Source organism: Phoxinus phoxinus (genome assembly GCF_949152265.1).
Source record: "Phoxinus phoxinus genome assembly, chromosome: 24".
Lineage (NCBI taxonomy): Eukaryota > Metazoa > Chordata > Actinopteri > Cypriniformes > Leuciscidae > Phoxinus > Phoxinus phoxinus.
The window spans coordinates 25,557,321-25,581,319 of NC_136899.1; the positions used below are offsets into that span (position 1 = coordinate 25,557,321).

Consider the following 23,999-nt stretch of genomic DNA (forward strand, 5'->3'; position numbering starts at 1 on the left):
CCATTGTTCCCGCAAAAGCACCACCATTTTAGATATGGCAGCCGTAGACGCTGTGAAATTACTCAATCTCATTGTTACAGAGCCTTATTACCCCCCAGAGAATAGAGTCCAGTCAAATACAATTTTATTGAAAGGCTGCGTCTCTCTCCATCCGCAAAAGTGCCAGGGATTACTAATAGTAATTGGTCATAAACTGATGAGGTGCTTTTGTTTAAGAAACATATCATTACTAAGTGTGGAATGCTTAAATTGAAGTGCTCTCCCAAAATCTTATCAGAAAATGGACACATTTTATCTTGTGCACTTAAAAGCATGGCGGGTTCCTGCAGAGAACACACTCCCAAGATAGTCAATATGTCTCTGACACAATCACAATGGAAGTTGATGTGTTTATAACATCTGAGTTTCCTTCAGTGGCGCCTGATTAGCATATGCTGAGCAACGCTTTACACTTCCTCTCTGTGGACACAACAATGGGTCAGCGAACTGGACACATGTGATCTCTGTAATGGGGGAGCAGGGGTCAACACATCTGACAAACATCCAACAACAACTGAATACGTTAGGTCTGACGAACGAGATAAGCACTTTTCTGTTGCAAGCTGCACACCAGCTTTACATGATTAGAAGTTGCTCCTTCTTTATTGGAGACATTTGCATGCACAACTGGGATAAAATGCAACATAAACATGTTTATTTCCAAAGGTGATCACTGCATGGCACTCGTGAATTAAACTTATTGAGGTTTTGTGAGAGAGCAGCTACTACTGTTTGAAACTTTTATTAATGAATAATTCTTTCACATAACATTTTAAAGAAAAGTAAGCAGAATACAGCAAAAGCCCATTTAAAAAAAAATACCCCAAAAATATGCTTTGGTCGCCTAAATCATTATTATGACATAAGATATCATTTTTGTCATATTTATCTCTATTAAAATCATTTTGATTCGTCATAATTAAGATTTTTATATCATAATTATGATTTAGCATATTATACAATTATGACTTAGGATGTCACCATTTTTAACTTTTATCTCATAATTTGGACTTATAATGTCGATTTATTATATCGTAATTATAATCTACCAAAAGAATATACGCTATCATGCAGAATCTGTTTTACTGTAATGCAATAAGTGTAAATGTGATTTTTTTATATATATTTTACATTTTTATTGTAATTTAAGTTTTGGTATATTTTGGTGTATTTTTGTCATTTTTAATTTTTTATTTTCATTTATTCTGTCTATATGGTTTATTTATTTATTTTTTATTAGTTTTAGTTCGCTAGGCTACATCATATTAAACTATGAAAATGATAAATGTTTCCTTGGCAACGTATTTTACAGTACTTTATTTTACTTTACTTTATTTATTATTTCAACTTATTGTTAGTGTAGCCTATTTCATCTTCAATTTATTTTATTTTTATTTTTTACTTTTATTTTTGTTATTTATTGTGTTTTTTTGTGTGTGTTTTTTTTTTTTTTTGTATTCCTGATGCATGCATAATGTATCACTGTAATGCAATAAGTGTAAATGTGAATTTTCATATTTTCCATTTTTATTGTCATTTAAGTTTTGGTTTATTTTTGGTGTATTTTTGTCATTTTTTTATATTTTCATTTATTATGTCTATACAGGGTTTTTTTTTTAGCTCGCTATTTTAGTAGGCTACATCAAATTAAACTATGAACATTATAAATGTTTCCTTGGCAACGTATTTTACAGTACTTTATTTCACTTTTATTTTTATATGTGTGTTTTGTTTTCGTTGTATCCCTGCTGTGTAAATGTAAAAGTGTAAATGTGAATTTTTATATTTTCCATTTTTATTGTAATTTTTAGTTAGTAATGCTTCCCGACCATAGCCTTGCAGTTTTGCAGGGTCTCGACTTATGAATATGAATTAGATTACGTGACTGGACGCTCCAGAGCGGTTGCCAAGCAACGTCAGCGTGGCCTAGTTAATATTCATGAGCTCAGCCCTTCCCACAGTAGTGCAGGACTCGCTGCTGGTGCTGCTGGACACACACACACACACACACACAGCGCACAGTTGAGCGGCTTGAGCTTCTCTGTCCAGCAGTGCGGTTCCCTCAGAGGCATTAGAGTCTGTGTGTTATATGTAGCGGTCGGGGGCCGTCAGGAAAACTCGGGCATCTCGAATCAAAACACAAACCCCGAAGTGCGAAGTATTCGCGCAACAAGGCCCACATCGCTATTGCTTGAGGCTTTTTCCCAGTGTATAAAAACTTCTCATTGAGATTATAGGCTTATACCTGCATGTGAAATATAAAATCCGATTCAATGAATTAGCATTGGATGAATTTTCATAGTAGGCTATGCCATTTAATAGACTCAGTTTACCAAAGGGGAAGAAGCTGCTTATGACCAATATGCTTTCCTTTCCCTGATGTGATGCGAGAACTGATGAATAATAAAGTATAGGCTAAATCGTGTCTAGTTTTATATTTTTAGCTGGTTTGTTATTGATCCAATGTCTAAATAAACAACTACTTCAAAGTCCACAACAAGTCACCATTTAGATTGACTAGATCAGTGAATGATGAAAACATGGAAATCCGGATATAATTATAAGTGTAATTCATATAATGCAGTCTGTCTGTTTTCATTAGACAGAAAAAATCCAGGCAGTAATTGTTACATGTTTTATCATTCAGAAATATGCAGCCTAAATTCACGTTTTCAACAACACATGTTGTATTGACCATCCAATGATCAATGAAAACCCCATAAAGTCATTTGCAGGGCGGATCTTCCATCATGTGCTCGGGCAGAATGAGAATGACAACGAATCTTGTGACAATTATTAATGACTGCTACATTTGATTGTCTCCTGATAAGGGCAATCGGTCATAAAACCTATTCGTCCCACTTTACTGATGTCCCACTTCTGCTGAACCCACCATACAGGCTATAGCCTATGTAAATATGATATAATCATGCACAAAAATAAATTTTAATATAAACTTGAGGCTTTTATTGAGATAAGTTGTGATATGCATGCAAATTATCGTGAAAATGATTTTACAAGAGAACGGTTCATTAATCAAATGTTTTGTTTCTGTATAGGATACTGGATAGCACAGTATGTAGGCGGCTTCGTGGATCAGCACGCGACGCGACGCGTTCTGGATGGACTCGCGTTCTCGCGGAGTCCAGAAACTCTCAGATTCCGTCAGAATGAAGCGCGCGTCCTGCCTTCTCCCCGGACCCGTGCCTCGGTGTCGGCCAGCGAGTCAGTGGAAGATTTCAGCCTGACTCAACACGACAGGACCCTGCGATCCTCGCGGTGAGTTCGGCGGTGGCTGGTGTTGCGCAAAGCCAGACGCAGAGCCAAATGAAGGATTCAAGCGGAGTTGGGAAGGACTGACTCTTATTGTGGGGAGGGAGACGCGATCAGATCGGATTTGAGGGGATTGAAGAGAACGGGCTGGGCGATCGCGGTCTCCGGATCGTATACTAGCTACTGCACTGGATGTTAACAGGTTTGACAGCTTGTAGGCAAGTGCTGATTGCTTGTCTAAACAGAAAGGATTCGGCTGAAGTGACACACATGTTGTGTTTAGAATAAAGGCGAAATCGATGCGCTCGTGAACGACCAACTTATTTATCCACACTGCTGCGTAACGCGCAATGCTCCTGTCTGTATTTATGGATGAAACGCGCGCTTTAAGTCACCATGTAGTGTAAGGAGACAAGGCTGCAACAGATTTCAGTGTGATAAACCTTTAAAGGAAACATGCAGAATGCCTCTATATGGACGCATTTACATATTTGTAAAATGTTCATCCTTCTACTGCTTAGAATGGTGCAATATTCAACGAAGTTCTGGATTAAAATATAGAAAAAAAGGCATATTTAACTTAGGCTGTTTGCGTAAATATGCAAAAAAAAGTGAAGTATGGCGAAAATGCATACTAAAATAATATAGACAAGATAGCTAAGAAAGAATATCAATGTCAGATTTACATGTTTGAAACAGTTTCTGCATAAATCAGTACAAAATCGAATGCATGATTTTTGTGCTGTTTTCATTTTGAGAGCTAAACGTGCTTAATGTTAGATATTCTGGTCAGCGAGCTCCAGGTCGCTCGGCATTAAGGAACGCTTCCGCCGCGCGCGAGAGCTGGCCAGAGTCTCACGGAGAGCTAGGGGTCTCTGGGCTCTTTTATACGAGAGGTTGGGCTCCATATAGGTCGGGCTTTGCATATGTGTAATCAAACCAATGAGAATCCCCTGCGCGTCTGGCACACGGCAGAGCAACAAACTCTAGGAAGAAGAGAAGCGTAATTTAGGGGGTGTATCCCTTGTTTAAGACGCTGTTATGGCAAAGCCAATCGCCAGATGTTTGTGTTCCTCACTCAGATTTTGAGACTAAGCAGAACGCCGGGTTACTACGCGGAGGCTGATTCGCCTATTCAAGTCCGTTTTAGCCGAAGTATAGTTCTCTCACCCGCTTTACGCACAGGATTACGGCCGTTTGCTCTTCTGTTTCGCGGAACTGCAACGTTTTTTCTGTCATTATTTAACAGGCTGAAGGAAATGGCAAAGGAGAGAAGAGCGCGTCTGGGCGAGCGCAGAGGAAACCAGAGCTGAATGGCAGGATGCAAGCGACCTGAAGACGCACAAAACCCCGCGTTTCTACAGCTCTCAGCCCCTTTTACGCGTTCTTTTGGTTTCCTTCCATCCGAACGAGAGGAATTATCCCTATACGATCATTTAAGGATTTCCTTTTTTCTTAATTTTTCAAATTTGTATATAATCTTCACACGCAGAACTCTAGGAATCGAGGATGCATTGTGGATTAGTGTGGCTCCTCTTTACGGGAATCTTTCTCATCGTCAGTGCGAATAAAAATGGTGAGTTACCGGGGTGTTTTAAGTGACTTTTGGGGGGGATTCGATGAGGAAAGCTATAGATGAGGGGTTGCGACTTGAGTCCGGTCACCTGCTCTCACCTGCCGCTGTTTCTGACACTGGATGGCCGGTCAAAACCACGCGTTTCATCCGCGCTGATATTCAGTTCTGGTTTTATTAAAAATAAACGCACTGTCTGATTGTGGTCAAATATGTTGCATGATATTTCGTAATAACTTCTATTAATAATATTAATGCTTACAAAATCGTGACTATATTATTTAACATTTATTTTGTTCATTTTCCATTGTAATTTATTCAAATGAAAAAAAATAGGCTTATTTTATTATCTTCCCTAAATTATGAAAATAAAGTATTGAAAAAATATTTCAAAATGTCATGAAACTCCTTTACGGTTAAGATTTGAATAGCGATCATTACCATTATATTATGCTTGTTAATAACTTATTGATTTTTTTTAAGTGCTATACATAAAGTTTTCTGTTCATCTGATGACTTAAAGGTTTTGTGTTACTGACCCTAATCTCGGGCAAATTAGTGAAACTACTTTATAACATTGTTTAAAAAAATTACATTGTTATTCCTGAAAACCTGGCTTGCCCTGATATTAAGAATTACTATTATAAATAATACAAAATGTGTCCCGTTAGTCGTAGTTGTGAATACGTTTAGATAAATATAGCTATAGTATTATTTATGAATTTAGGTTGTTGGGGTATTATTGACTATAGGCCATTTTAGTTATTTTACTGTAAGAAGTCCTGTATTTGTCTGCGCGCTCATGCCCGTGCATTGCTAAATCTCAGAAAGTCACATAATGTGCGTAATAAAGTCTTTAAGCGAAATTTCAAGAGGTCACTTACATGTATTAGACAAATACTGTCCATCCATAAATTAAAATAAAGATCAAATATTAGAAATTCTGAACTTTTAAGAGTGATTATAGAGTGTTGCTCGACTGTTGGTGTATTTTAACAATATAAAAAAAAGCCTTATTTTTAAGCATTAAACTTTCCTGGACCTTATTTAAAACATCACGTTCATCCAGAGATGATTCTTGGCTTTAGAAAGACACTCAAATATCAAGAGTTGTTTTTGTATAATTACTTTAACTTTTTATGTTGACAATTTTACATTAAAGCCCTTCCATATTCATGTTTATTTAACAAAAAGTTGGTGTTTATATGTAAGCATCTCCGTTAAGCCATGTGTTGCTCCATCTGATTAAACTCAGTGTTGATCAGCTGTGGTTGAAAGAGCAAATAAATAAAATATGGAACAGACAAAGGTCATGCTTCCCTCCCACATAATGACATTAAATGTAGGCGAACATATCAAGCCTTTATTTAGTGCTTAGAAATAGGTCAGAAATGACTAGAGGAGATTTTCTCTGTTATACTGAATATTTGAAACGGCATAGTCCTTCTTATGTCAAACTACAGTAGCGTTATTGTATTAGATCTTTAAAAAAATAAACCTTTAATACAGTCACAGTGAACATGGAAAGCATTACTGTAACAAAAGCCACTGTTAACTGTTAAAACTCATTGTAACACTCATAATAAAGGTATTTTCTATCTTTAGTTATGAATTATTAGTTGGTAAACCAACATAGAAGGCTGTTCGATCTTTCTGATAAACCTGGTTCATAGTTAAAAAGTCTGGTGTGGACGTCCCACAAGCCTCCAAAACACATCATAATGTATTGTATGCAGCATGAATGATATTTTCTTACTTTTCTGTTCTTTCAGACAAATGTGGGGGCAATATCAACATCAGTGCTGCAAGTTACCTCACTTCACCCGGGTATCCGGTGTCTTACTACCCGTCTCAGAAATGCATATGGGTGATTACAGCTCCAGGACCGAACCAGAGGATTTTGATCAACTTCAACCCACACTTTGACCTGGAAGACAGAGAGTGCAAGTGAGTGTTCAGTGTTCAGCATTTGGTGTGGCGGTGCGCCACCTGCTGGTGCTGCCAGAGTATGTGCAAGACTGAAGAGCTCATGTGTGCCTGGCTTCTGTTAGTGCGGATTTCATTTAGATTTTCCCAAAAAAAAAGAAAAAACATGCAACACTCAACACTTGTGTGTTGGAGTTTCTTTTTACATACTGTCTTCACACTGCCGAAAGGTTAAACCATAAGGTATTGAACGCTATTTTTGAATCATGATTCACTAGTTCACATGTGGTTTGGTTGGTGTAGCTTATTTCCACCGTCTTCTCTCGCTCTTTCTTCTTTCCCATTCCGTCTGTTTCCTTTGTTTGTGCTGGCGGGTCTGAGGCACGTCATTGTACTGTCAGAGTGTGGCCGACTCTGTTACTGTATCCCCTCCACCCAGATAGTCTTCCGCCTGGAGTCCTTTGTGTTCACTGAATGCCTCGTATTAATGGCACCGTTTATCAGGATCTTTACCTTTTTATGACTCTGTAAACCTACAGAGATTTACAGCCCCAGATGACCCTGCACTGTCTGCTCATAGGGGGTCCGTCTCTTCTGAGAGGTCAGGTTTCGCTGCCCAGAAACGAGCAGACCCCCCTCCAGTCACACACACACACACACACACAAATCTCCAACCAGGGGATACTTAGAGTGAATGGAGTGTGGATACACACATGGTGAGGACATAATGAGCCCTCCTAATGAAATTATCCAGAAATGGTTTGCCTGTGTTCGAACAAGCCAAGTTAAAGAATTGCAAGTTTAGCTCCCGAGGCAGTCAGTGGATATAAATGAGTTTAACGTTTGCTCTTTAAAGTGCGCCGGTCTTTTTACATGGAGCTGTTTGGGATTATGAAGTCCTTCAGACTTGCACACAAACTGGATACTAGCTTAATTTTTGTCTTTTTGTCCATGATTCAATAGAGATTTATTCCAAAAGTCTTCGAAATTTGCTCCGCCTCTAAAACAAATAAATGTTTTGGCTGACATTATCAATGCCACTTATTTTTAGTCCCTTCCATCCAATCGGCTGGATTGAGAATGTGATTTCGTGATTGCATTAAATTGTTTGGAAGTCATTTCACTTTGAGTGGCTTCATCGTTACTCAAAAAATTCTCTTTGTGCCGTTTGCCAAATGCCCATGCTTGGTTTTGCATTATGCCTTCGCATGTGGTCGCGGTTCATAAAATAGCAGAACCAGTTATGTTAAGTGCTAACTTGAAGACACACTCCTGGCTTTCTGCGGGAACTCTGCTCCAGGGCTTTTCCCCCGTCCTGAAACGTGCTGCGGTTGTATTTCCCCTGCAAGGTAACATATGCCGCTCACAGGGGTTCAGTACCTCTCTATAATCTTTCCCCTTCAATCCATCATTTTAAATTGCTGTGGAGAACGGCCATTCAAACAAATTTAAAGTTGTTTAGTTATTCTGGTTGTGATTGGCTGAAAGTTATGAGCGACACCCCCTCACCTCCACCACTTCTATCTCTAATTCAATTCTGAGACCAGATAGACATCTGTTTGGCGGATCTGGTTTCTGTAGATTAGGGGGTGTTTTCTTGACTCCCAGATTCGGCTGGACACACATTAAGGGCCTCTTGCATAATGGAAACTGTTGATGGCCGAAATGGCTTCTTTATCAGATGGACTGCCGAGCGAGGGAAGCTACAACACACGCTTCAGTGCGCCGCTCGCAATCTAATTAGCAACAAATGGAACGCACATGCTCAGCATAACATGTCCGTTATCAACAAAGCAAACAAGAAATGCCTCATGTCCACTAGTGGAAATAAAAACAGCTGCCGGATCGACTCTGGGAGATGATGATGTCAGGGATGTTTTGTTTGTGATTGGAGCAAATGACCTGGTTTTACTGCATAATGATGACAGCGCTGTTGAATATATGTCACACTGGTGTATTTAGTGTTATTAAAGCAGATGGACTTCACTGAGGTCATGGTGTGTCTCGGTGTGTGTGTACTGTGTTGTGTCAGAGGCCGCTCTCTGCAGATAACACATTCCTCTGACAGCACTATGAATCATTGATGCGCCCCAATCCGCTGACCAAACAAAAACTGGAAACATTTCCTCCCGATTGTTAGATTCCTGTCTTGAAGCGGTGAAGGGATGTGTTGGATGGGGGAATTGTTGAAACGTGGCGAAGGACAGAGTGTAGCTTTTGCTCTGGAAAGCTTTGCTGCTTAAAGCAATATTCTTTGTACTTAGTCAGAGAATGCACAACAATGACCAGTCGGTTTGGATTCGTGCATGTGTGTGTGCACTTGTGAATAGTCAAGATGGCATTCAGAGAATGCTTGCTCAAGAATGGTCCCAAAGGAGGTCACTAAAAGGCCTGACTTAAGCCTGAAAGCACAGCTTTATAGTGAGCAACCTTCAGCGCCGCCCTGCTGGGTCAGCCCGCAAACTGCCACATGTCCCGCAGAGAAAGCAAACACACTCTTGGCTTGCCAAACAAACCACACATCCTGTATCTGTGTTGCTCAGAGACTCGGACAAAGCTGATTAGTCATGGAGACACTAACAGTAGATGCCTTTGATTTAGTTATGGGTTGTTTCATACTGAAGTTTTAGGTTTAAGATACACACTCAATGCCATTCAGATGCCCTGCTGTTGATGGGAATTAATGCTGTGGCTGAGAAGAGAAAGGGTGAAACAGTAGATCTCACCGGTGTTTAAATATCAACACAGCTCTTCCACTCATGGCAGGGTCTCAGTCCATTGTTTGTGTGCTCCAGCGCAGGGGCCCCGTGGGTCTCCTCTCCCCCACTGAGAGGTGCCATAGCCAGGCTGGGAATGGCCGTAACTCTCCCTGCTTCTTCCAGATACCTAACGCTGGCCCTCTCCTTTCCTCCACAACGAATAAACACAGAGAGGGATGTATGGCATGAACATTCATCAGCGGTTGTCACGGAAGGGAAAAGCAAAGAAGTGTGGAATGCAACGGCCTCCTTTCATCCTCAATGACGAGGGTTTTTAAAGGCAGGGAATGCGTTGACCTCTGGGCAGTGGAGGAGGCTTGGCCTGACAGAGATTGTTTTAAATACTTATGGCCCCTGTTAACAAACATAAGCACTGCGATCTATTCTCAGGGAGGGTCAGGGAAGCAATCTCAGGATCAAAAGCAGTACGGGGCCATTCGTGAGCTGTTGATAAGAGGCAGACAGTCGTGGCTGACTCCATCCGAGCTCCTAAAACAGGTGTACCACTCCTGTTTCATTTCACAAAGATGCCATTTTTTTTCCCTTTACGGTTGATGTGCTTTGTGTCGCAGAGCAGACAGAAAGCAGACCGCAAAGCAAGGATTTTTGCTACTGCGCTGAGCCGTTGGCTGTGTTGGGAGGTTGTTTCTTGTCCCTAGACTGCCTCTAAATCACATTTGTTCTGGCTCTGCGCTGAATTCTGGGTACAGGGAAAGGAGGCAGCAGCTGTCTCGTGGAGCAAGAGCAAGGTGGTGTTACTAAAGCCAGTCCAGATGGAAAATGAGGCATAAACATAGGGAAACATACACTAAAGTGCCCAAATTGGCTACGCGTACTGTTAAGAACAGGAGATTTTAAAAACCGAGTTGTATAAAGATGATGTGTGAAATTTCTCTCCTTTCACTTCGTAGGTTGATTCCCCTGGAAAATGTAAACTCTGTGGTGCTTTCAAAACTTTGTTTTCTGAGAATCCTGACCAGCCTTACACAGAGACAGTTCAACCAATGGGGTGTGGCTATTAGACTAGCGAAAGCCAGGGGGAGTATTTGTGTAAAACGTTTATAAGGGTATCTCCTTGAAAAGGGCCTTTATTGTTTGAAGAGATCTTAACAATGTTTCATAGTGTGCTCAGAGATACAATCAGACTTTCCTTGTGAACTTTTCTCATCAAATTTGCCCAGTAGCAAGTTATCTGAGCTATGCGAGCAAACATTTTATAGCTCTGAAACAAATGTTGTTTGTTGTGTTCATTATTTTCCAGGGTCATGCATTTCTGACTCTAAGGTATGCATTTCATCACCTCGTTTTCTCTTTGGCCCTCTAACCCTCTCACATGACACTGGGCAACTTGAGGTTGTAAAGCGTTCCGGCTAACGAGAAAGATTAAATTGTGTGTATCTTTCGGCATGTGTGTGTCAGGGCAAGGGGTTTCCGCCGCTAAAGCGCTTCACCTTGGCCCGTGTGTTGGAAGGACAGGCTGATTGAAAAGCTCTCTCTCTCTGTGACATCTGCTGTCCTCCCTGCTGTTCTGTCACTGGCTTGATTCATGTCCTCCTCGTTCTCTCGCTCTCCGTCTCTCTCTTAGAAAGCCTGGGCACTTCACCACTCAGCGTGAGCTTATCTATGAGGGGAGGAGAGAGTGATGAAGTAGGGAAGTGGGGAAGAAAAGGAAGAGACTGTTAGAAAGTGAGTAGATGAAGAGGAGGAGGCAGAAGGCGGATAGGATGAAAAAGGGGAAGATTTAAATACAAAACATTACAGGATGTACAAGTTATAGTTGGATAAATGAGAGAGAAAGGAGTGAGGAGTGAGAAAAATCAATTAGGAATTAAGAAAGAAGTAGCAAATCTCCTCCCTTGTCACAGTAGAGCACAGAAGACATTAGAAACCTCAAAATTCCCCTTCTGACAATGAGCAAATTTGGCTAAGGCTTCTCCAGCTTTCCACAGAGAACACGTTTCCCAATATGGAAGTTTCTGTTCTCTGCTGTGAGCCGTCACAGATGAGAAAATCCTGTTGCTCATTTCCTTTTTGTTCCAGCTCAGATGTTCTTAAGTGGATCTTTACCAGATGCATGATTAAAGAACAATTTGTTTATCTCACCACTGGATTATGATTTAAAGATATGACTTATGGAGAGATGATAAAAAAGCTAGTTAGGAAATCTCTTGTCATAGGAAAGCTGTTGTTGAAGACCCCTTGTCATTAAGTTAATATTGATTAGCTTTGATGCCATCTTTGTGCTAATGTAGGCCTACACATTTAAATGTAAAATCTTTATCCAAAAAGACCAAAAGATGATGTATCTTGCATAAATGGGCGTGTATAAATGTCCGTGCCGTCAATAGCAATATGAAATATGTCAGCACAGGAAAAAGGGGTCATCTACAAAAAGTAAAAAGTAAAACTAAACTGCTGTAATGTAATTATGCATTATGCATGTAAAAATGAAGTGGAGCAGAAATCTCTAAGTTTGTTTAGATGAAGCTCATTAGCAACAAGGCAAGATGTTTCCATGTAGAGGCCCGAATATGGAATCCGAGAACTTATGAGAGAGAGAGAGAGAGAGAGAGAGAGAGAGAGAGAGAGAGAGAGAGAGAGAGAGAGAGAGAGAGAGAGAGAGAGAGAGAGAGAGAGAGAGAGAGAGATTGGTTAAATATCTGATTCAAGACAACCTGGTTTTTTTAAACAGAATGGCCTAAGCTTTAATTGATGTGGTCCTGTTTGAGAGCTAATGCACCATGTCTGCACATGCTGGCCTTGTTTAGTTTGCCGCCAGAGCCGCAAATGGCCCTTTATTTTTGATTGATGGGCTCCTGCCCAGCTATGGTTCAGCCCACACCGCTCTGAGCTTAAGGGACCAGTTGGATGGGGATTCGGGTTTGATAAGGTTCAGCTCCGCTTGGGCCCCACGCTAAGATGGCAAATTGAGTTTTTCAGGTTGTATATTTGATTTTTTTCTTGTAAATTTTGCCTGTGAGATCTCATTCTCATTCGTTCACTCTAGTTTGATCGTAGCCGAGGGCTGTCCATCTTTGTTTTCTCTGCGACAGCGTTGGTCGTAAGTTTGATGCCTGGAAAGAGACAGTGATGAATGGGGCAAAGGCTCTCTGATTGAGTTGAGGCAGTTCACTCGTCCGCCCCTTTTGTTTGCTTTTCTCTTGGTCTTGTCTTTCAGAGGATTGGTGTTCGTTTTAGGGGGTTTGATTGAGTGCGAATGTGGTATTTTTCTCACACTGTAATTTGCCATTAAATAGCATGTCTCATCTCAAAAGCTGTAAATTGACCTGTGAGTAAATCAACCCCTTGGTGGGATGTTCGTGGTCTTGTAACATTTCAGACTCAATGCCAGCTTAAGTCTGTCAGTCCCTCCTTTCCTATCCTCTCCTCCGTTTTCCAGCAGGTCTGCTGGTCATAGCATGCATACTGAGCTAATTATCTTTCACGAGGTCTCCAAGTTGGCAGCGGCAGTGTGGGTTTGTGAATGGATAGGTCATTTTGTCCTCCAAACTTTGGCATCATCTTTGGCATCAACGGTTTGATCAAACTGCTGCACGGCAAGACACCGCACATATGCAAGCACACACTTTGACATGAGCACATTGCCCGGGCCACAACAGAATGCACCGGAATTGCAATAGAAAGAAAACAACACACCACCTGGTTGTCTCAGTGTGTGCCCTCGAGAGTGTGTAATTCCAGGAACTTGATTTCCTTTTTGAAGATAACAGATACCCTGTTGGGAAAGGAAAGCGATAAATTGAGAATATACACGATAATGAATAAGGACACACAAATAATAAGGTAACTAGTCAAATACCAAGATGTTGAAACGAATGTCATAGAATTGACAAAGCAAATATTCCTCTTTTGTTCTCCTTCCGCTTATGTAATCGAAAATCAACATCGGAAGGGTGTGTGTGTCCTAATTCCGTGTGTCACTGTTGACCATGACACTGTTCCCATGAGATATGATGCTGACTTAGTCAAAGGCGGCACTTTCTATCCAATCCCTGCCTCCATCGGCCGCCTTCATTGTATAAGCCTGAATGAAGAGGAAAGCGAGGGGGTGACGGGAAGGAAAGGCGGCAAGACACGCAAGGAAAGCAAGTTAATTCAATTACTCTCAGTGCAGTTATAACCACAGTTTTCCTCTAAAAGAAAGACTGAGCTGGACATGAGACATTATGGGGAAACTCAAGTGACCCAGGACATAGCCCAGAGGGACCTCATGCTCTCATCCATGCACATTCTCTCTAAATCTTTCTCTTTCTGTCTACCCCTCTCTCTTTCTCTCATGGACGCCACCCACTGGTTTACCTCCAGTTGACCTCCCAAAGCAGTCTGTCCATTACCAACTAGAGAGCACTTATTAGACTGCAGTATGTAGATGGGCCAGATAGTTAAGCAATGGTCTTGTTTCCTTTATGTAAGCTCGTCGTCTCATACTCTACATTAACAGTCATCATTTGGGCAGTAGGTCATATCTTTATCATCAGCTTATTCTGGCAATGCTAAATTGGATTTGTGGGTTGTTTTATTTAATAATGCACTTAGATACACATCTATTATAGCTCTCTTTTCCTTTTTTTTTCCTTTTTTTGCTGTCAGAGTAGTGCCATGTCAGACATTCTAACCTGCCGGATCTTTTTTTATATATAAATCTCCAAATAATTAGTATTAGTAATTGTAATAAGCATAGAAAAAGGTATTACCTTTAAGCTGACCCTGTTTCTCTCTGCACATAGTAGGAATGAATTTAGTCCTCATTAGAGGAGAGGCTCACATGTCACCTTCTACCACTGCAGAATCAGTTACAGCCCAGGGGTGGGAGACATTGGGGTTACTGGGTGGTAGGGGGATTGCATAGTATTTTTAATGGAAGACCGTGCACATCTGCCCTCTGACCCCAGCCAGCCACCTCGTTCCCTCATACTCAATCCACGTCCTTTTCTATAGCTTGACTTTTCATCTTCTTAACCATGGACCCTTCTCCAGAGGGCAGTGGCCACTCTGGCTCAGTAATAATACCCCCTATCAGATGTCAAGGTGGGACAAATGGTGGCTATTCTCTTAGTAATGGCCAGTGAAATGGGCTCCTGACAGAGACCGAATGAAGACCTGTGTCCCTTGTACACCATATAGTGCAATTTCTTTTTCCATTGTCCTATTCATGGGCTAGAATGGATTTTTGTACTTTTTTCATCTTCTATGTACAACAACATACATTGAATATATATACTATATTAATATATTAATCCGGTATTAACATCTAATATAATTTAGCACTCTAATGGTTTATCTCTTCAGATTGGAAATTAACATGCGATTAACCAACACATATCCACTGTTTCAGTGTTTATGCTGTATAGTTATACATTTTTGTGATAAATCCACAGTTGAATTCCAACTCTAAAAAATGCTGGGTTGTTTCAACCCAATTTTGGGTAAAATATGGACAAACCCAGCCTTTGGTTTAAATTTTTACATTACATTTTTAACCCAACGTTTGGGTTTGTCCATATTTTACCCAAAATTGGGTTGAAACAAGTGTAGTATTAATATTTAACTCTTGCGGCAGAGAAGAGCATACTCCCGAAGAGCACTCTTGCGGCATAACTTATTTTTTCCTAAATTGCAGCAGCTTCCTTCATGTCATTGCTACACTCAGACTAAATCTCTGAGGTAAAGGTAAGCCAATTTAGTGCAGTTCCTCATCATGTCCTGTCAGTGGATGATACACAGATATCCATCCTGCCCTGCTGGCTGATGACAGAACTTCCTCAAGCTCCTTCAGATGTGTTTATATTGGATCATTTGGGAATTGTACATTAGCAAAGAAGTGTGGCACTCTGATGTAGCCTAACTGAGCTCTATGCCGCGGCTCGCTTAGTGTACGCATTTCACTTAATCAGTAAATGCATATTAGCCATTTTGCCCCCTGGGCAGAACTCTAATTAATTGCTCTTGCTCCTTCCTCCAACGAGAGCAGGATGTTAGATTCTTTCTAAATAGGGGCATTTTGTGGTCTAATGTGGCTTCTGCGTTTCTTCGAATTCTAAACTATAATGCTTTCTGTTTTCCAGCAAAATTGCTTTAATGGATAATGACAGATGATGCATTGAAGAGAAACAGAATCGTTTGCTGACGTGCACCATTGTAGAGGAGAATTAATAATGTAGTGGTAGCACAGTGCCCTCTTTGTCTTATGGCGCTCTCTGCTTTTCCCTGACATAAAATTAAGTTCAACAAGTTTGGATGTGGTAACGAGGAAGGACAAGGAGTTGTCTCAGAGGAGGAGTAAACCAAAAATGGAGAGCTTGCAATCAGTGTATCACATGTGATTACACATTTCCCCTTGTATCTTTTGTATATTTTCTCAGCTTTTACTGCTGCCTCTTATTGCCTATTAAAGACTGTAAACTGTTAGTAGTGCAGGACGCAATAATTCCCTCAAAATACCGGAATTCATTAATGTGATTGTTGGGAATCCGTGTCTCTCCGAACAGCCTAATTAGCAGTGCTAATGAAAGCGGACACGCTAAATCCATCAATGTTAATCATAATTGCCATTTATGAAAGCGTGCGGCGAGGTCTCCTGCACCGCGCCCATTCTAAATAAATTAGCATCTAAAAATATGTCTCAAAGATTAAGCATGACGCTCAAGACCTCTCTGCGATTGTGGCTACTGGGGCTGGTTTGATGTAATTTACTCTCACAGAATTGAAAAGTATTGAACCGCTTGACATGTCCACACCCTTCGCCAGCCCTGCACCACATGCGCTCAGTGCCACCCGTTTCTGAACAGTGCTGCTCTAATCATTTGTGTTTAGGAAGGAAGGTTAAACCAGTGGATGGTTGTTTGGATAGACACATCAGTCACTGGGGAACGTGAAACATGATTTGCACCCATTTTTAAATTATGTTCTGTTAATTCTGATGTTGGCTTGAATTTGAGAAAGTCTATTTTAGGTCAACAGCACACATGCAGTGTGCAAAGGTACTTTCACACCCAAACTTAATTGAATAAACAATATTTAATTATCTTGAGACAAAAATAATGCCCTTTTCGACAGAAGGTTGCTCATAGCCAAACAGTCTCAACCAGTCATTTCAAAAGCTATAGTAAAAAAAATAAACAAAAGCACCCCTAAGCCGACAAAGTAGTTACTCAGTAATCATAAAACACAGGTTTAGCTTGATAGCCATAGCCTTAAGTCACGGCCCCTCACTACACTCTTCAACAGTCGCATGTAAGCTAATAACTCCATCAGGGAGTGTTTTCATTCTCTGTACTGTTGTAACGGACTCTGGTCCCAACCCCAACTCCTTTTTCCTCTGTTTTACTAACATTTTGAGTGACAGCGGAGAGGTTATTATCGTTCCGAATGCAGCTTGCGGCTACGGGAGCCCATTACAGGAGGCTTGGTTAACGCTTGTCACATACTATGGAGAATGGTAGACAGTTTTGGTGAGCGAGCTGCTACCGTGTCCCCTAAAGGCTTGAGCTGTTAAAACAGAGAAAAAGTCTAGCTTGCTTCGTGGAAATGTTAACCTTGTTCGGCATGGGCGAAGTAAGTGAAAGTATGTCAGTGTTTTTTGGTTTTTTTGGTGGGGGGGTTGCACATGATGTTTGGGTCAGAGTCCCTCAGCAGTTTACAGCTCTACATGTTTATACTTTCTTTAGGACAATGATGACTTGTACGTCCCCTCAGCCTTCTCTATCTCAAGGGAAAATATGAGAAAAGAGTGATTGTTTCGAAAAGGGCAAGTCGAACCTAATCTTTCCCTCCGGTGATGGATAAAATTTTCTGCCCTATTGTAGATCACGCTGGTCATATTTTGTGTCTGTGAATGTTTATGGGGGGTGTAGGTAACAGCCCCAAGTCTGTGAGTCTATGGAAAATTGTTAGCTTGTGGTTGATTGTCTTAACCCTAGGCGTGCAAATAAGAGCTACTTTTCCCATCTGACCGTTCTGTGTGGCGTAGCCATTACTATCCCTGTAGACGGGATTGTCTGCTAACATTGCAAGGCAGTGAAGTGAAGGTCTCTGCGAATTAGGTTCATCCTTTTTGTTTTAATTTCCCCTTTGGATTGGCAGGCTATTTTCACCACTATTATGGTTAGTGTGTGTGTGTGTGTGTGCGTGTGTGTGTGTGTGTGTGTGTGTGTGTGTGTGTGTGTGTGTGTGTGTGTGTGTGTGTGTGTGTGTGTGTGTGTGTGTGTGTGTGTGTGTGTGTGTGTGTGTGTGTGTGTGTGTGTGTGTGTGTATGTGTGTATGTGTGTGTGTGTGTGTGTGTGTGTGTGTGTGTGTGTGTGTGTGTGTGTGTGTGTGTGTGTGAAGGGGCCTTAGAGACTGGATCACAATCCCTAACAACGGTCCAGTTGTGTAGGCCAAAAGATCTTGAACAATCAAAGTGGGAAAAGGCAGAGCAGTAAGACAGAGAGAGGGGGAATGTATTAAAAAACAATCTGTCCGCTTTCTCTTGTGGGGTCGTAAAATGAAGCAGGCGGAGACCGGGTGGAGCACGGGGATGGTTTAAGACCTGGGGCAGGTGAAGAGGTGTCTGGTCTGACAAATTGGGACTCTGTACTTGATGAGAATGCTTTACACCTCTCTTCTTACTGTAGCTTCAGGGGCAAAACCTCATTTTAAAATCGGTCCCTGCTGTTTGTTCTTGCTCTGTTAACGGCAAACTCCATCTTGCCGTTTCAGACTCCCGCAAGTTCCTGAAGAAATAGATTAGCAAATACTGTTCTACACAGACCACTCTAGGAAAAAGTCGAATATAAAATGGCCTCTGCAGTCAATCCCATAATGCCCTGCAGATGATTAGCAGGGCCAAGTTGGCACCCCGGATCCACTAAGCTTGCGGAATGGGATGAAACTGTGTGCAGCCTGTGCCGAGTAGTCTTTAAAAAACAGAAATGAGAATGTGGCTAGAATGCTTAAAGACATTTCTTTTTTTCATAAGCAGCACCGGCCTTGAGGCGACTACTGCAGTTCCATCTGCATCTTATTCTAATACCTCCCACTCCAGCTTTACAAGGTCCATCTGTGTTAGGGAACAAGTGACTAGAGAATGCAATAAACAAGATTTCTGAAGGTGCTAAGACTTTACATGCAGGCCGGCAGGAGAAGCCTGCTGTTTTTCAAAGCCATAGCGAGATGGATGTCTTGAGGAGAGCTTGTAGTACAGTATAATGCTGTGACTACGGCTGTGCAGCGGTGACTGTGATTCTGTGACAGACTTGCTGAAATCCGATAACACACCTTTGATTCCCACGGCACCACTGAGGAGGAAACGACTTCTTAAACCCCCAAATCTTTTGCAGGATAACGCCTGCATCAATTTTTCAAAGGTCTGGTCACGCTTGAGTTTACCTGGGTGGGATTTAAAGTAGAGAGAAAATCTGTGCGTGCATGTGTGTGTGTGTGTGTGTGTGTGTGTGTGTGTGTGTGTCTCAAGGTAGAGGTATCATTCAGCTATCCATAAGAGCAGGGAGAAATTACAGACTGAACAAGGAAGGAGAGAGCATAACAGACAGATCTGAACAAGACTGATGCTCTCCATCTTGAGCTGAGACGCTACTGTCAAAGATCTTCACACATTACTGCACCAAAGCATCTTCCCAAGCTGTATTCAGACCAATCTCTGATTCACTACAAAGTGTACTCTCTTTTTAAAGAGTGATTTTGGTTGGGATTTTACAGCAACTTAGAGTGCAGACTTGCATGTTCTTGCAATCGTGATGCAATTTAGTCAAGTAGGACATGCTCCTGAATCAATGTACTTGTTGGAGCTGGAACAGCCTAGAAATAATCTACCTCTAAAATCAGAGGAAGTGTTTGGTTAATAAAATTGTTGAAGCCCCAAATTCTAGTCCTAACCCAACCCAACCCATCTCAAACCCACGCAATGTCCTTTCAGTACTCTTTTAAATCCACACTTTGATAACATATGTCCATGTAGACTGTTGGGCAGTGCGGATTTGTGTGGTCTTAAGGCTGGTTCACACGGAAGGATAATTAGGCCGATTTTAGCCCCGATTCCCCCCTTCCGACAATCTTAAGGATGCTCCGATTATGGTAAAATAATCTGATCAGATATTCCTGCTATGTGTGGTGTGTTAAGACTGCTCTCGTCTGCTCAGAAGGACGTCGGGACCGCTCCGATCTCAAATCGGGGATATCCAACATGTTGGATTTTTTTGGCCCTATGTCTCCTGGTGTGTGGTGAGCACGAGCACGCAGCCTGTGGACTGTGGCGTGTAGCCAATCAGAAAGCGAGGTGACGAGGCAGCGAGGAAGCACCGGGAAACAAAATCAAAACAGCCGGCGGTATGGCGCACCAGAAAGTCCGGTGGACGTCGGAGATGGAGGATAACAGGGGTTTTTTTCGGTTAAAAACAAACTACAAACTATCGCCATTGCACTCTCTCATGATTGTTTACTCTGAAGTCACGTTTGATCTCGAGGGATTTTGCGAGATTTCCCGTCTGACATGGGATTGCTCGGGAGTCAAATCGGTTTGTGTGTGATGTGTTGGTTTTGCCGTGTGGTTGCGCACCGCACACTGTACGACCAAATCTGTTAGACCGTGTGTGGGGTCTCTCAGGTTTGGAAAATCGGCCGACCATTTTAAAATCGTCCCGTGTGAACCAGGCTTTATGGTGGTTAAGAGAGTGAAATGAAACCTTTCATGTCAAATGTGACACCTTACAGCCTCATGGTCGTCACAAGTTCACAAGAGCACAGGTACAATTAAATAATTTGAGACAGGGTCGAAAAATCAAGGTCATAATTCTCAGATCAGATCTGTTTGAAATGTTGTTCTGTTACCAACAACGAAAGTAGTAGAAAGTAGTCCAATCCACCGGGCAGACTCTTGGGTTAGAGTTTTGGATAGAGCCTCGGACAAGATTCTTACCAAACAATGATTGCCTTCTGGTTTTAGTGATCGGGTAGGTCTATGTTTGTTTGAGGACAAATGTTGATCCAGGAACATGTTTGGACTTGAATACAGGGGTTTACATCCGCACTAAAATAATGATGTTGACGGTCAACATAACCATCACTCTAAGCGCTCCTTCTCTCCGTCTCCGTCTTCTCTTATCATTTACTCAGAGCTCTGAATCATTTGACCTAACTTTAGAAAGTCAGGCTCACCAGAATGCTATAGTCAAGCCAGAGTGATGAGAGAAAACAGAATAAGTCTTTGGGAGAGTTAATGACTGCTTTTTATGGCCACTGTGCCGTAAAGGCAGTGAGTAAAAGTGTAAGTGCATTGGCTGGATTCCTGTGTAAATGTGCCATGATGGGGCTGAAGGTAGACTGAGTTCTCCGGCTCAGACTGATAAAGGAGAAGAGGAGAACAGAGCTTGTTTGTGTGGGTGCAGAAGCGCTGTTTCCACAGCTGGCCTTAAGAGGAAGAGGGCAGGCACTGAAAAACAGAACAGCGTGCAAAAAAATGGCACCAAGCACAAAACAGTAAAGCCGAGCCAAACTGAGTGAGGTCATAGCTCTGCAAACGTCATGTGAGGCTTGGGGAAAGCTTTCGGAAAAGAGCAGCGGGTTTGTTTGCACATGTGTTTGTTTTTATTGTTTCGATATTTGGGTCACTGACAATTTTTTTGTTGTTGCTTTTTTTTACACACCTACACAAACACTCATGAGGGTCCACACGGGTCCTCTCTTGTCCTATTTTTATAAAAATTGCTTTTCTATATGAGTTACGTCATTCCCTATTTTGCTCCCTATTTCCCCACTTCGGAATTTTATATATAACATATACAGTTTTAAATGGTAGTCTTTTAAAAAGGCATCAAGCTAAGTTCTATAGTGTTGTCAAAAATATCGATTTTTCTAAACATATTGGTACTGAAATATCAGAATAGATAAACAATACTAGCTATTCTCTCTCTCTCTCTCTCTCTCTCTCTCTCTCTCTCTCTCTCTCTCTCTCTCTCTCTCTCTCTCTCTCTTTCTCTCTCTCTCTCTCTCTCTCTCTCTCCGCCTCTCCTCACTCACTCGATTAATTTGCTCCGGATGAATATTGTTGTTGTTACAGGGCTTGAATTTCGTCATGGGATTGTGTTTATTGTGCATAATTTCACTCATTCCTGCAGATTTTGAGCTCGGACCCAAAGTACACGCACATAAAGCCGCCTCTCAGAACTAAATTGAGTTATTTTTCTCTGCTTATTGCGCGTAATCATTCAAATACACACTAAATAATGTCAAAATGCCAGTCTCAGCGAGTATTCATGTAAACAGTCAGTTATGTTTTAAGTGAATGTAAACAGTTGAGAAAGAAAGCGCACGTGTAACAGTGTAATGGATCTGTGCATCAGGTCTTAAAGGGACAGCAGCCTAATATACCTACTGCCAAATTATGAGATAGTATTAAAAATATCTATAGCCTATGGCAGTTTTCCCCATTGTATCGATGTCAAAACTGTGGCCAGTGAAATGCTGAGTAGCTAGTAACTTTGGCTGGTGAGCAAAAAGGTTAATGTCAAGCCCTGGTTGTGTGGTATTTTCGCAGAGACTTTCCTTACCTGCCAGTTTAAATGTGTTTTCATTGTATATGTAGCATTAGATCCGTGGCACTCTCTTCTGCTGTGACTGATGGAGTGCCAGGCCTCTTCCATCAGGCCAGCCAAGCGGAGAGACACGGGTGAAGTCATCTCTACATTACCACCCCCTCAGGGGACCCAATTTCAGAGAGCGGCACGCTTCTCATATTCCGTCCTTGCACTCGCACACACGCGGTATCGTCACCCCCAACGGTGTGAAACAAACCAACCTTTATATCACTGAATGCACAGTATGAGACGCGCCCCAATTTCAACGCCTCCCATAACCCCCCTGGACACACTGACACACAGACACACATTCTGTCTGCGATACCTTCGTTAAATTTTCACACATTTCCTCCTGTAATGTGTGGCAGGTGGAATAAACCATTTTCTTGAGCAGGGAGATCTTCTGTTGCATATCTAGGCTATTATGCACATGCATAATATATATGTATATATGTTTTAATACTCCTCTAAAAATAATGAAATTATATTATGCAGATTTTAGTTCTGCATCCCTAATATGCTTTGAGAAATCAAACTGCAATTCTTTGAAAAGAAATAGACCGCTCTACTCCCCATGATGCTTTGCTCTCGTTTCCTCCCGCCTATCCCGCGGTTACGGGTGTCAGGGGTGATTAAACGCCATGGAAACAAGACCCTGCTGTCAATCATAGTCCACGCTGAGCACAACCCCAATTGAAATTCACCATTATTATATCAGTATGTGGAGTGTATTGTACAAACAGACTTAAAACAAGGGAGAATTCACATCAGCTTTAGTTTTTCATCCCATCTCGCTCGCTGAGGCAGGACCACCCACCCTCTCTCGTCTTGTATTACAGACACAATATTAGCGTGTGTGTGTGTGCGCACGTGGGTTTTTGTGTGTGCACGTGCTGCCATTTCTGCAACAGCCTTCCAAACTGTCGCCGACTCAATTATGTGGCGGCACAAACCAATAGCTTTAGGGTTGAAATTCTATTTTGAGGACAACTGGAGCGTGTGTGTGTGTGTGTGTGTGTGTGTGTGCGCGTGTGTGTGTGCGTGTGTGTGTGTGTGTGTGTGTGTGTGTGTGTGTGTGTGTGTGTGTGTGTGTGTGTGTGTGTGTGTGTGTGTGTGTGTGTGTGTGTGTGTGTGTGTGTGTGTGTGTGTGTGTGTGTGTTTGTGTGTGCGCGCAACACCTGTGTCTTCTTATATTATAACTGTTGTCCCACTCTTATAAATTGTCAAACCGACATGCAAAGTCAACTAAGAGTATTACTGTCTTCTGTCATTCATATGAAGCAATTTGTCTGCCCTTTTTAGCTTTCACGCGCACACGCACACACACACACTTTCTATCTCACACTCACACTCTCACACATGCACACTCACTCACTCACACACACACACACACACACACGTATATACAAACACACACACACACACACTCTCTCTCTCTCTCTCTCTCTCACTCACTCACAAACACACACACACACACACACACACACACACACATGTTGGGTTTTCATTCTTTATGAGGACATCCCATAGACAATGATTGTTCTACTTTATTTACAACTTTAGCACATGCAGGTGTTCACAACCTAGTCATTGTTTTTCAAAGTTATGGTTATATAATACTATAAATGTAAGTGAAAATCCTTAACCGGTTCATTGAAAGAAACTGTCTGAATGAACTGACACGCTAATTTATGTAAAAAAAAAATAATAATAATTAAAAAGTGTTTGTATGACCAACTGTTTGTGTGTCTCTGTGCAGATATGACTATGTGGAAGTGAGGGATGGTGTGGATGAGAGCGGGCAGCTGGTCGGGAAGTATTGTGGGAAGATCGCTCCCT

General features: G+C 41.7%; 1 protein-coding gene across 4 annotated transcripts in view; it reads left to right on the plus strand.

Moving 5' to 3' along the window:
• Nucleotides 1-3,368: 3,368 nt before the first annotated feature.
• nrp1a (neuropilin 1a) overlaps nucleotides 3,369-23,999 on the plus strand; it is a 68,794-nt gene continuing 48,163 nt past the window's right edge. The window contains exons 1-4 of one of the 4 annotated variants that reach the window (XM_079601758.1): nucleotides 3,369-3,514; nucleotides 4,562-4,888; nucleotides 6,658-6,832; nucleotides 23,920-23,999. The exon at nucleotides 23,920-23,999 is cut by the window's right edge and continues 102 nt beyond it. In XM_079601758.1, coding sequence (XP_079457884.1) covers nucleotides 4,822-4,888; nucleotides 6,658-6,832; nucleotides 23,920-23,999 — 322 coding nt within the window. In that variant the 5' untranslated portion in view covers nucleotides 3,369-3,514; nucleotides 4,562-4,821. Of the gene's footprint in view, nucleotides 3,515-4,368; nucleotides 4,889-6,657; nucleotides 6,833-23,919 lie in introns of those variants that run through there. The other 3 variants (XM_079601757.1, XM_079601759.1, XM_079601756.1) reach the window with 3 other exon arrangements.